This window comes from Lathyrus oleraceus, chromosome 5 (genome assembly GCF_024323335.1).
Source record: "Lathyrus oleraceus cultivar Zhongwan6 chromosome 5, CAAS_Psat_ZW6_1.0, whole genome shotgun sequence".
NCBI classification, from domain to species: Eukaryota; Viridiplantae; Streptophyta; class Magnoliopsida; order Fabales; family Fabaceae; genus Lathyrus; species Lathyrus oleraceus.
The window spans coordinates 633,844,784-633,859,660 of NC_066583.1; the positions used below are offsets into that span (position 1 = coordinate 633,844,784).

General features: G+C 30.7%; 1 protein-coding gene across 1 annotated transcript; it reads right to left on the reverse strand.

Moving 5' to 3' along the window:
• Positions 1-231: 231 nt before the first annotated feature.
• Positions 232-13,218, reverse strand: LOC127082569 (uncharacterized). Its single transcript, XM_051022803.1, has 5 exons — positions 12,611-13,218; positions 2,502-2,610; positions 2,157-2,348; positions 921-2,087; positions 232-612 (listed from the first exon to the last, which is right to left on the reverse strand). Exons 1-5 carry the CDS (start codon positions 13,216-13,218, stop codon positions 232-234), a joined length of 2,457 nt encoding a protein of 818 aa, XP_050878760.1.
• Between the last annotated feature and the right edge of the window lie 1,659 nt (positions 13,219-14,877).

Genomic DNA, 14,877 nt, shown 5'->3' on the forward strand with positions numbered 1-14,877 from the left:
TATTTTTATTATTTTTATTGGACTCATATATATATATATATATATATATATATATATATATATATATATATATATATATATATATATATATATATATATATATATATATATTTTAATGATTAAAAATGACAAATAAAAGATAAAATTATATATTAATAAGATGAAGTACCAAAAAGTTCAAAGGTATTGTTTAAACTACTAACACCATTTCTTACAATTTAAATTATCTAACTACATAAAAAGAGCCTTCCTACGAACATTTTTTGAAGCAAAATCGTCAACTAAGTCTTCATATTTTATTGTCTCCAAAATATCATTTTTAATAGCTATTAATGCCAATCCATTAAGCCTTTCTTGTGACATGGTAGACCGCAAGTAAGTCTTTAACAACTTCAATTTTGAAAAACTTCTTTCTGCAGAAGCAACTGTCACAGAAATAGTCAATAAGATTCTATATGCAATAACTATATTAGGAAAACAATCCAAACCTTCTAAAAATAATAATATATCATTAGGTCTTATGGTTTCTTCAGACAACATTTTTCTTAGTAACTTCAACTCTGCAAAAAATTCATTCCCATCCATATCAGATTGCTCATTATGTTTCAATGTCTGCTCAAAGTTAGTACAACAAGACTTCAAAGTTGCATCATCTAATGATTGTAACTTGTGAGAAGTAAACAAGAAACCAAAAATACTTTCATACTCTTGGTATTGCTCAAATCTCTTATTAAGAGAAACAACAACTTGATCAACAAGGTAAAGAAAATAATTAACCTGAATGATTCTTCTTCTGATAGCTCGACTGATGGGATATTCAAATTCTCATCAAATTGCCTTTTTCTTTTAATTATATGCCTTTGAGGAAATATTGGGGAAATATTCAATTCCACCGCAATTTCCTTAGCGTTAATCAATACCTTATAAAAACCTGTTTCTCTATATCCCTCAAAATACGAAATCAACCCCTTAATTTTTTGCATAGCAACATCAATAAGCATATAATTTTCCTGTAAAAGCTTGCTAACAGAATTAATTGCAGATAATATTTCAAACCAAATAATTATAGCCATCAAAAACTCAAAATCACCAAGCTCATTTGTTGCTAAGGATTTAGCTTCATTTTGTATTTTAGGATCAAAATCATTTTCTGACACTTCAAGCAAAGCTTCTGTAAATTCTAACATTTGAGTTCTTATAGCTTTGACACTTTCTGCACGACTCTCCCAACGAGCGAATGACAATGATTTTGGAGTCAACCCTTTTACATTATCTTTCAAAATTTGCCATCTCTTAGTAGAATTGGCAAAAATTGTATAAATGCGTTGAACAACTCCAAAAAAATTCATAGCTTTAATACAAGAGTTAGCCATATCACACAATGCCAAATTAAGACTATGACAACCACAAGAAGTATAAAAGGCTCTCGGATTTATGTCTAAAAATCTCTTTTGCACACCTTGGTGTTTTTCTTTCATATTGGACCCATTATCATAACCTTGCCCTCTCACGTCAAATAGGTCGAGACCAAGTTCTTTCAATTCATTTTGTAAAACATCAAAAAGTCCCTGACCACTTGTATCATTCACATTCAAAAATCCTAAAAATGATTCCTCAATACTAACAGAAGCTGAAGAAATATCCACATATCTTATTATCAGAGACATCTGCTCTTGGTGACTAACATCAGGAGTACAATCAAGTATCACTGAAAAATACTTTGCCTGTTTGATTTTTCTAATGATTTCAATTTTAATCGCAGAACCAAGCAATGAAATCAACTCATTTTGTATGTTATGCCCAAGATAATGAATATGAACTTTTTGAGTTGTAACACGTCTAACATGTTCTTGGCTGATTGGGTCAAATTCAGTTAACATTTCAATCAAACCCAAAAAGTTTCCATTGCTATCTTCGTATAATTTCTCCTTAGAACCACGAAAGGCTAAATTATGTTTAGCAAGAAATTTCACTATTGAAATAACTCTTTTTAAAACATTTTTCCAGTGATCCTTTTCTTTCTCAATTAATCTTTGAGTTGTTTTATCAATAGTTTGAAATTTTTGCAGCCTTTTGCGATACTCATACTAAGTAATCATATTTTTAACATGTTCCATGCCTAACTCATACTCTTTAATTCTTTCACCAACACGTACCCAATCACTATAACCCTCATTTGCTAATTGTCCCCCAGCAATCCCATTTTTAAAAACTTTACAACAAAAACAAAATACTCTATCAAGCTCTTTCGAATAAACAAGCCGATCTCTATCACACACCTCTCCATTTGTTAAAGCTCTAGTATACAAATTAGCCGTAAAACGTCTATTCAAACTATTTCTAGGACCCTTCACAATAAAATTATCTCTTTAAGGACCTTTCACAACTAATAAATCAATCAGTTTAGGTTGAAGACGATCCCAATTTCTTGGATCAAATATATCATAATCAACATTATCATCATCATCATCATCATCATCGACATCATCATCATTATTAACTTCATCAACAATTGACACACTATCAAGATTATCATTTTCAATGGGCACACTATTAAGATTATCATTTTCAATGAGCACACTATCAAGATTATCATTTTCAATAGGCAAACTATCAATGTTATCAACATAACGACTTTCATTTGAAACTTGTGGTTCTTTGATTAAAAATTTATCAAGAGCTCCTACTTGAGATTAAATTAACTCTTCAATTTTTTTCTTTTTTTTACGTTTATCATTTCCACATTCAAATTTTCTATTCTTAGGAGACATCTTAGGAGGCATAATAAGAAAAATCTAAAATTTCTCACAATGTCTTTTGTGTCCGTCGATGATCTACTAATTATCCTGTTGTGAAATTGTGTTCCTACATCAATAACAAAAAAAAATCAATTACATTAAATAAAAAAAATTATAAATTAATCATCAAAAAATATTAATAATTAAATCATGGAGAAAAGACTTTAATTAATATTCAATTATATTTTATTATGTTGTGTTCTTCTCTAATATAGTACCATAAAAAATTAATAATTATAAATTAAAAACAAATTATAAATTAATAGTAAGAAAATAAATTACATTTAATTAAATAAATTATAAATTAATCATAAAAAATATCAATACTAATACATACTAATTTTGCTTTGAAAGATTCCAAATTGCAATTTGGTCTTATGAGAAAAAGTAGTAGGTATAAAAATCGTCACCAACACCAACAATATTCTTGTTTTGAATTTTGATACTACTAAGTAGTATATATAGTATACTAGTATCCCATTTCACCCTAAAATTTTATTTATTTATATATTATAATTTTATAAAGAATACAAGTTACCCTCATTTCCACCCTAAAATCTAAAATCTAAAATCTAAAATCAATATTGATACAGGAACTAAAATAGGATTTCACCCTAAAATTTAAAATAAATCTAAAATTACTATTTTTTCTACCTTCAAAATAATCACAATAAAAATAAATGGAAAGTAACTAATTGAATAAACTAACTTGATAAAAGAGAGAATTGAAAAGGAAAAATAAGATTTTTTTTCTGGTTTCAAACCGCTCTAACAGAGAAAGAGAGAAGAGAATAATGTTTGAGAGAAGAGAGAAGTGAGAACGTGTGAGAAAGGAGAAAAAAAAAGTTTGGTTTCCAAATATCCTATTTTTCAGCATTTAATATTTTATTTATTATATGTGATACAAATATATATATATATATATATATATATATATATATATATATATATATATATATATATATATATATATATAATATATATATATATATATATATATATATATATATATATATATATATATATATATATATATATAGAGAGAGAGAGAGAGAGAGAGAGAGAGAGAGAGAGAGAGTTTAATTTAATTGATATGTATTGATAGAATAAAATAATTTTATATTATTATTCAATAGGAATTCATCGATCTACCCTATCATATCATCAACTTAAAAATTACACTATTACACTATGATATGACATAATATACGCAAAATTATTTTACACCGTTGATGCATTTCCCATTTTCTCTCATATATATATATATATATATATATATATATATATATATATATATATATATATATATATATATATATATATATATATATATATATATATATATATATATATATATATATATATATATATATATATATATATATATATATATATATATATATAATTTTCAATTTGATTTTTATTTTAAGATAATATAAAACATCCGTTCAAAGAGAGAACACAAGAGTGAATAAAGAATTATTTATCGAGATGATATGATGGATAGAGCCGTCAAAATGGGATAATCAAATCTGTCAAGTTCGAAAAATCATTGGGTTTGAGTCTAAAAAATTAGAGTCCATATTTTTTAGCATTTTTTTAACTTGACCCTAAAAAGTGCGCTACCCGTTAGGCTTGCATAACTACAAATTTAAAAAATTATAATAATATTTATGTTATCTCACTAAAAAAACCATTTATTTTTCTTACCTCACTAAATTTTATCTCTATTCTATTTAATCTTTCTCTTTTAAATATTATACATTAGTACAATCAAATTAACATTCAATTATTTTATATTTAATTCACAATTTTCTCATATTCTCTTAATTTATGTTATTTTAAATATTTTATTATTATATACAATTTAGATTTGTATTGTATTTAAAAAAATATTATAACATTTATAAAAAAAAAATATAGTACTTAAAAATGTATTAGTCTTTTATTGTATTTATAATAAATATTATGAGATTTTTTATTTTAATTTTTGGATAAAAATAATAAAAAAATTTGTTATAAGTTATTAGAAGATCAATATATGATTATTGACGATTCATGTTCAAACCATCCTACCTAGCATGCTTTGCTCATATTATTTTCCACTCTATTACATTTCCCTGATTTACTGTTATTTACTCTTTTAAAATCAAACACTACTCAAAAATTTCAAATTGCTTTTGTTTAACTTAAGTGAAATTTGAACCCTATATCATCATGCAATTCTTGAGATTGATACTTTCTGATTTCCAATTATTACTATTTGGACAAATTAACATACTTGCTAATTTACCTATCATATTTTTGGTGCCGTTGCCGAAAGATTATAAAGTTCATCGTTTTATTTTAGTTAAAAATTTGTTGCTATGCAACTAAGTTTTTTTATTTTATTTTATATTTTATTTTATCTGTTATCACTAACCTATTTCTGACATTTGTATGCGAGGAGAACCCTTAGCTATTTTTTTTACGCAGAAATCGAAAGAACCTTGGGTGATAGGCTCAGGAAATCTCGATTGCGGAAATTGGAAGAACACGGGGAAAACAACTCTAACCATTCAAATACAGAGCCAGAGAAAGAGGAAGAAGTCATGATAGAAAATCTACCTGAAAGACTATTGGATGATTATGGGAGAACAAATCCACCGCGAGGTAGATTGACAATAGTAAACCAACCCGTGAATGTTCCTAATTTTCAATTGCATCATACTACCACCCGTCAGCTTGAGAAGAGACCTTTTACAAGAAAGATCAATGAAGATACCAACAAACATTTGCAATTTTTTCTGACAATGAGTACTACTATGAAGATAGAGGGGAACACTAAAGAGAGCAAAAAGCTGAGAATTTCCCCTTTCACTTTAGCAGAAGATGTTGAAAAATAATTTTACTCACTTCCAGCAGATAACATCATCACCTGGGAAGAGATGAAAACAACTTTTCAGAATGAGTATTTTCCAGCTTCAATGTTCCTAAGAAAAAGATATAAAATCCTCAATTTCAAGTAAAGGGAAGATGAATCATTGGGTGATGGATATAAAAGATTCAAGAGTCTTCTGGCTTCTTGTCCTACACATAATTTAGATTAAACTAAACAGATGCAAATGTTTGTTAATAGGATCAAATTGAAGATTATATATTGATTGATACAGCTGTTGGTGGCTCATCAAATTTTACAATAGCCACTAGTATCAAGAAGATTATTGAGGCCATTGCTACAAATGAATATTTGGAGTTGTATGATTGATGCACAAGTAAACCAAAATGAGTAATTAATTTAAAACTAGCAACTCAGAGTATCAAGATAGAAGATCCGGTTGCAACTGAAGTTAAAAGGGGCTTAAGGCAATGAACATAAGTACTAAGCATGTAGCTCAAGTTTAACAAGCTTAAACAATTAGTTGTGAGATCTTCGGAGTCCCTTATTTTGCCATGTAGTGTAGCACATCTTTAACATGTTGAAGAAGTAAACTATCTTCAGTAGAACAATCCTTATTCTAACATATACAATCCATGATGGAAAAATTATCCAAAATTATCATGGAAAGATCAGTAAGGGAATGTTCCGAAGCAAGACCCAATACAATACCAAAACTCGCAGCAAAAGGCCAACCACTATCACAACCTAATCAACAAGGTCATAACCAGTTTCAACAATAATTTCCACAACAACCACAAACCCCTAAGAAAGCATATTGGGAGATAGCTCTTGAAAAAGTTACTACTCAAAATGGTCAATTCCAATAAGAATAAATAAACTATCAGAGGAACACTACATCATCAATCAAGAACTTGGAAGTTCAAGTAGGTCAGATAGCCCAACAACTCTCCACACAAGCTCAAGGCACCATTATGAATTCAACAATACCAAATATTAGAAATCATGAGAGTGTAAATGTTGTTGATACCATAACTCAAAAAGATAAACTTCAAAATCCAGAAATTAGCTTTCCCTATCCGCAAAGATTAAAAAGGGAAGTAATTCATAAAGAACTATAAGTTTCACAACACGAGGAAGAAGGGAGAACTTCGAGCACCACTTCCAGAGATCATACCAATGTCGATACTATCACAATGAGAAGTCAAAAGGTTGGTGAAGATGAAAAAGATAAGGCAACAGATGCTGATCATTTCATAGAGGTAAACCTGGATGTGAGGGAAAATAAGAAAGAACCAGAAGAAGTTATGTCCCCCATAAAGCCAACTGAAGAGAAAAATAAAAAGGAGGCCAAACCGGAGGTCAGGATACCATATCCTCAACGGGTGAAGAAAAAGGATCTAAATGATATTTTTTTTTGAGAAATTTATTGAAATGTTCAAAAAAATGGAGATCAATATTCCTTTCTTTGAAGCAATCAAGCAAATGCCCATGTACCAACAATTCATGAAACATATAATCTATAAAAAAAGAAAAATGAGAGTTGAGCCAATAAAATTTTCTGAGAACTGTAGTGGAGTATCATAAGGAATGAGAATCCCCATCAAATAGATAGACTCTGGAGGTGTCACAATCCCATGCACTATAAAAGACAAAACTTTCAAGAAGGTTTTGATTGATTTGGGAACTAGTGTGAGCCCGATTCCATTGTCCATCTATCAAAATATTCAAGGGATTTTTTTTCCATTGAAGACTCTTCATCTTCCCTAATTGTGTAATGTTTGATAATTTAAATATGTTTATTGTTATTACTTTGAGTAGCTAAACCCCCAAATGCTAGGGGGTGGTTCCTGTTCTTGAATGTGTTGGTTTTTCTGAGTTGAACCTTATAGTGATTGATATTTTATTCTTATATGATTTACTTATGTCCGAGTTTAATGCTTTCTCTTTTGGTCAAATTGAGCATTGATTTATGGTTACCTGTTAGGAAGGATTTTCAACAATAACACTTGATTGAAGTATTTTATATTAAATATCACCTATGACTAGGGATACCGTATATAAAGCATCATGTTCTTGATAATTAACTGCTTAATTTCATCTGTAATTCACCATGGACGTAGAAATTAATTTGAATGTTTAAAGGTTTACTCACTAAGGACTTAGGAGCAAACACCCTTGCGAACCGGTAATCGGTAGAGATAAGATAAGTTGTTATAAGGTCAATTAAGGATTATTGGCAATTTAGGTCCAAACCATCCTCCCTAGAATGCTTTGCTCATATTATTTTCTACTATATTACATTTCTTTATTTTATTGTTATTTACTCTTTTGAAGTCAAACCCTACTTAAAAACCCCAAATTGCTTTTGTTTAGCTGAAGTGAATTTCGAACCCCATATCATCATGTAGTCCTTGAGATCGATACTTTGAGATTTCCCATTACTACTATTTTGTCAGATTAGTACACTTGCTAATTTTTTGATCAAGTATTCTTGAGTCTAGTGAGAAATATTGTTCTGGGGAGGGAAAAATTGTAAGTTCACCAATATTCGATTTTTCTCTTGAGTAAATAATCATTCCTTAGAAAGTCAATATTTTAGTTGAGAGTTAAACCATTTAAAAACTCTTATTTGTAATTTGCGGATTGGTATTAGTCCTCATTTGGTTTGTGAGCTCCACCATTGAAAACTATCTCTTTTGATTCATGAAGACCATCCAGTAAAAATCTCCACAACAATTCTTGAGCTCAACCCAATTAATAGCTCCATCAATTCGAGATCAGTCTGGTGTAAACTCTCACTTGAATTTTGAGTTCAACCTAGTATAAAATTCCATAGGTTCGAGATTATCTAGGTATAAATCTCAATTTGGGTCAAAGTATATCTAACTTAAGAACCCGTCTTGGTTCGTGGCCAACCTATATAAAACTTCGATTCAATTTGGATGATAGCCAACTTAAAACTTCGTATTGGTTCGTGGTCAGCCTGTATAAAACCCCAGTTCGGTTCGGAGGATAGCCAACTCAAAACTCCATCTTGATTCAAGATCAACTTGTGAAAAATCTCCGTTTGATGTGAAGACTAACCGCTTCAAGTTGTGTTTGATGTTTGATTAAAAGTTAGCATGAAACTTCACTTCCTTGTATAAGGGGGTTCATGAGCCTGACCTTCTAAAAACTCTTAAGCATCTTGGGTACTCTCAAAATCAATTCTTGGAGACATGATTAGGTCTTCTTGGTCGATCATATATAATTATTTGGTGTTATTTCTCCGCACGTATCTCTCTACTTTCAAGTTATTTACTTTGAATTTTCGGTATATTTTCAACTGTTTTCATAAAATAATTTTAAACTCTGAATTATCAGATAATTTTGTTTTAAATCATCGATTTCAAACATCTATAATTCACCCCTTCTTGTGTATGGAGACATATGTTTAAAAAAGGTTCATATGGACCTCAAAGTGTGAGTTTTCTTGCGAAAGTTTGAAAAAACTCTTATCTTTCCCTCATATTCCAACTCACCCAAGTGAAGGAATCCCTTTATATTTATATTTATTGGCAACAAATAATGCCTTATAGTTCAGTTCTAGAACATGACATTAAGAGAGAGAGAGAGAGAGAGAGAGAGAGAGAGAGAGAGAGAGAGAGAGAGAGAGAGAGAGAGAGAGAGAGAGAGAGAGAGAGAGAGAGAGAGAGAGAGAGAGAGAGAGAGAGAGAGAGAGAGAGAGAGAGAGAGAGAGAGTTCAAAGATGTTGGAATGAGGTATGAGAAGATATGTCGTCTAAAATTAACAATTGTTACCACAAAAAGATATTTAAGATCATATTTCTAAAGTCTTAGAATAATCATTATAATTGATTATTCCATCAAGTTAAATTTTTTTGGGTTAAATATGTTTGGAGTCCTCCAAAGTATCTCATATTTCATTTTTAACATTTCAAAAAAATTTCTTTAAAGAATGATCCTCATAAAATTTTTCATCCACACTTTTGGCCCCTCTTGCAATTTAGCGACGATTTTTACAACTTAGCCACATAATTAGTGACGGTTTTAGCAACAATTTACTACTTAACGACTGGATTAGTGACGATTTTAGTAAGAGGGACCAAAAATGTGGATGAAACTTTTTAGAAGAACCATTCTTCGAAGATTTTTTTTTGAAGGACTAAAAGTAAAAAAATAAAATATTTAAGAGGACTACAAACATATTTAACCAAAAAAGTTATATTTATAGAGAATGATGCTTATCTGGTCAATCGAGTAGTCAGATTTCATATTGTGTTCCTTTTTACCGGGATCATTAAATCACAAATGCTTATTAACTTTATATAATTGCTCATAAATAAAATAAAATATCTAAATCAGATATTTGTGAAATTTAAAAATCCCACGTGTAATTAAATTTTTTATTTTTGAACATAAGTCAAATTTAATTTTTGTCTGCCTTTTTTTTGTCACTATTTTTTTTATATCAATAAAGCTATTATGCATTTTTTTGGTGTTAATTCTTTGGACATTTTAAAGTAAGAGTTAATTTTTATAATTTCTTTGTAGGCGAGAATTAGGGCTCGTTTGATTGAGTTTTGATTTTCTATCTTTAAAAATGATTTTATAAATTAGTTTTAAAAAATTGTTTTTAAAAAAACTAATGGAATAAAATCTGTTTGGTAGCTCTGTTTTTAAAAATCGTTTTGAAAATTAAAAACTTAAAAACTTGTTTGGAGAAATTGTTTTTGGTTTCTAATTTTAAAAAAAACGAATATCTTAAAATATCAAAATAAAAATTAAAGTACTAAAGGATTTGGTATTGTAATATAACGAAGCAACATAGAACCAATAAAAATTAAGGGATCTAAAATAAAATTTAAATATAATTAAGACTTTAAATAAATAATGTCATATAAAAGATATAATAATTTTCACGAGTCATCAATAATGAACTATATTAAAAAAGATAAATTTTATCAATTTAAATATATTTTTATAAATTTTACTTTTGATTAAAAATAATCAATTGAGAGAGTTCTATATTAAAGTGGATTTTTTTCTACGATTAAAAATGGATAAAACGTATGATACAGTAAAAAAATTCACAAATATGTTAAAACAAAATTAGAAAAACACGAATATTGTTATCATGATGCTGTATTAAAAAAATTCACAAACTTGCAAAAATAAAATAAAAAACAAAAAGTTTAACATATTTACGGTAATGCCATTAATGAAAAATCACTATTTTCCGAATATTTTCAAAACACCAAATTGAAAAGAAAAACATCTAAAAGATGTTTTCACTTTTTAGTTTTTAAAAACAGAATACTAAAATTAATTTTGAAAATTTTATGACAGAAAAGTATTATCAAACAAATTTTTAATTTTATAATTTTTGAAAACTAAAATACAGTTTTTGGAAATCAATTCAAACAGACCCTTAGTCTTTATAAGTTATTTTTTAATGAGACTTATTTTTTTTTTTATACTAATAGACTTAATATTATATTTGTTTTCTTTTTTATATTACCAAAAACTTAAAGTATAATCAAACTCCTTGAAACAAGTTAAAAATTATGAAGAACAAAAATGAAATAAGGTAAAGAGTTTTGATTAATTGAGATCTTTTATTTTCATAGTTGTCTTTAACATTTATTATTTTATTGGATGAAATATATATGAATCTTACACTTTAAAAATTAAGAGTGTGTTTATTTTAAAGATTGAAATTACATTTTTAGAAATGTGGTACTGAAAATACAAAAACCTCACGTTTATTTCTAAGTTTTTTTAAATTATTCTAAAAATTATTGTTTACCCATGATTTGTTTCATTGATAATCTCATACTCAAAGGATGAGAATCCAACATTTTATTGACGTGGTGTCGAAAATTCAAACATCTTGAAAATTGTATATATTGAAAAAATCAGAGATTAAAGTCAATAATCCACCATCAACATCGACAAATTATAGCTTGAGTACAATAATAGTCAGATTGGAAGCAAAACTACCATAAACAAACCCAACATTTGCGACAAAATAAAAAAACTAATGAAATAACAGAAACTTTGTAAAATGTTTCTATGTATTGAATATTCTGCATAATTTACAATCATTATATAACTATACAAAGAGACAAATTGATTCTATTTTAGGAAGTAAATCATTCTAGACCTTGACAAATTAACTCTAAATCATTGTCACAATCTGTCACAATGAATGCTAACAGACAGCTTATGACAGCTTGACAATAATACTACAGCTCATTACTCCCCCTAAAGTTAGAGATTGAGGATGATGAGATCCCAACTTGCCCGATAGTTCTTGAAATTGTTTTGTTCACAAAGACTTTGTGAAAATGTCTGCTTGTTGTGACTTATTCGTATGTGGACAGTAGCTATAATTCCCTTGACAAGAAATTCTCGAATGAAGTGACAATCGACTTCAATGTGTTTCGTTCTTTCGTGGAAAACCGGATTCGAAGCTAAATGAATAGCAACACGGTTGTCGCAATGTAGAACTGTAGGAGAATCACATTTTACTTGTAAGTGTGTAAGTAATCTTCGTAACCATATGACTTCACTTGTGTCGTGGGCCATTGCTCTATACCCTGCTTCACTCGAGGACCTTGATACAGTAGTTTGCTTCTTGGTTTTCCAAGAAATTGGGAGTTGTTCCTAACTTCATGACATAACCTGATATTGATCTTCTGGTTAGTGGACATGACGCATAATCTGAATCACAATATGCAACTAGTCTAAGGTCATTATCTCTTGGTATGATAATTCCTTGCCCCGGTGAAGACTTCAAGTACCTCAAAACATGCATGGCTGCGTCCCAGTTCCCCTGGTGAGGTTTCTGCATAAATTGACTCAGAATATGGATAGAATATGTTAATTCCGATCTAGTGATTGTGAGATAAATGAGTCGTCCCACCAACCTACGGCAATGTGAAGAATTCTCATATAAAGGACTTGAATCCAATGCTAATTTATGGTTTGGTTCAAGTGGGATAGAAGAAGGTTTGCAAGCTAGCATCCCATATTCATTTAGAATGTCCAAGGCATATTTTCTTTGACAAATGAATAATCCAGAAGAACCGCGAGCTAACTCTAGTCCAAGAAAATATCTCAACTCTCCCAAATCCTTCATGTGAAAACACTTACTGAGGTATTGCTTGAATTTTTCACATGACTTTGCATCATTCCCAGTCACAACCAGGTCATCAACATAAATTAATATATCTATGAAAATTGAACCATGTGAATATGTAAACAAACTATGATCAGCTTCACATTCCTGGAAACCATACTTCACTAATGCTTGGGATAATTTTGAGTACCAATTGCGTGAGGCTTGCCTAAGACCATATAGTGACTTTCTTAGGCGACACATCATCTCTTTATCGAAAACTTTGTAACTTGGAGGGATCTCCATATATACTTCCTCATCTAATTCTCCATGTAGGAACGCATTACTCACATCCATTTGGTGAAGTATCCATCCTTTGGCTACCGCAACAGTAAGTAAACACCTCACAGTTGTCATTTTGGTAACTGGTGCAAAGGTTTTGTTGAAGTCATCCCCTTCAACTTGTGTGTATCCTTTCGCCACGAGTCACGCTTTGTATTCCTCAACTTCACCGGTCGATTTGTATTTAACCTTGTATACCCATCTACAACCCACTGCCTTCTTTCCTTTAGGGAGCCTTAATATTTCCCATGTTTTATTTTCTTCCAAGGCTTTAAGTTCTCGTGACATGGCTTCTCTCCATTCTTGTTTGTGAATGGCTTGCTTGTATGATTGAGGCTCTTCAATGCTTTCAACCGCTGCAAGATAAGCTTGATGTTTTTGTGAAAACTCATCATAATTTACATAGTTTGATATAGGATAAATTATACCTAAAGAAGTTGACGGCTTTGGCGATGTATATGTGTGGGTTTTCTCAGCTGAGTAGCAATAATAATCATCAAGTCTTTTTGGTGGTTGTCTGTTCCTTGGCCCCATGTCTATGTTTGTCATGATTTCACTCTCCCCCTTATTCTGAGGCTCTTCTACTTCAATGATCACATCAGAATTTGTTTCAACTTGTTTTTCTCTTGGTTCATTAGAAATTATGATCTGGTCTTTGTAACACCCCAAAATTTGCCCTCCTCATTCATGCATTCATTTAGCATTTCATACCACATTGCATCATGTCAATCAGAATTAGCTCCAAGAAGCTTGAGCATCATCCAAGACACTTTGTGGGCTCTATTCAGACGATCGGTCGACACAAGGAAAAGACTTGAGGTACTACCAACAGGGCCAGATGGGGCCTATTCACCGTGCAAATCGCCAGGCTGGAGGAAGCAAGAATCTGCTGCTGAGCTGTCATGCTCGCTAGGTGAGCAGATGCTTCGCCTAGCGAAGAGCACTGTCATGCTCGCTAGGCGAGCAGATCCTTCGCTAGGCGAAGGGTGCGTATTGCAGAAAATATCAGAAAGATTTTGGGCTTGAGCTGTCCTCATTCAAAGCCCACAAGCTGCGAAACTTGGCCTATAAATACCAGAGTGGTCAATGAAATAAACCCTGAACACTACTAAACACTGGCTGAACAGAAAAGACCAGAGACTGGAGAAAGAGACCTAGGAATTACTCTGCAGCAACCTTCAGGCAGCTCTGAGAAGTTCACTCCGCCTTACACAAACCCTAGTACTATTTTGTAGATCCAGCCGTACCATTCAATCCTAATCAGTCTCTCTCATCAGGTATGCCTTTGTTCCTATTACTTTACGCCTTGAATTTGAATATTATGAATGTATGAGGTAATATCAGGTTTTGCCCACGGGTTCGAATAGGCATGAATGTGTAACAACACCTTGAATGTTTTAATCATTTTCGTTTATGAGATGGATACCACAGGGTTTCGGATCATAAAGATCGAACTGTTATCAAGGAGGAATCCAAAACCCGCAGGTGCTCGCTACCCGCTTCGCTAGGCGAGCACGCAGCGAAGCTTCGCTAAGCTTTCGCTAGGCGATGCAGTTGCGAACGTGACAGTATTGGCTTTTTGTTCTGTTTTGTTCTAACCTGTTTTTTGGGTTGCCATGGCATTGTTTTCCCTAGATTTCATCTTGTTTGACTAACCTTTTTGTCAAGTTTTTGTGAGGACTCACATACTCTTGCAGGGATACCATCCGGAGGTTTATTCTGATTACTCGTATT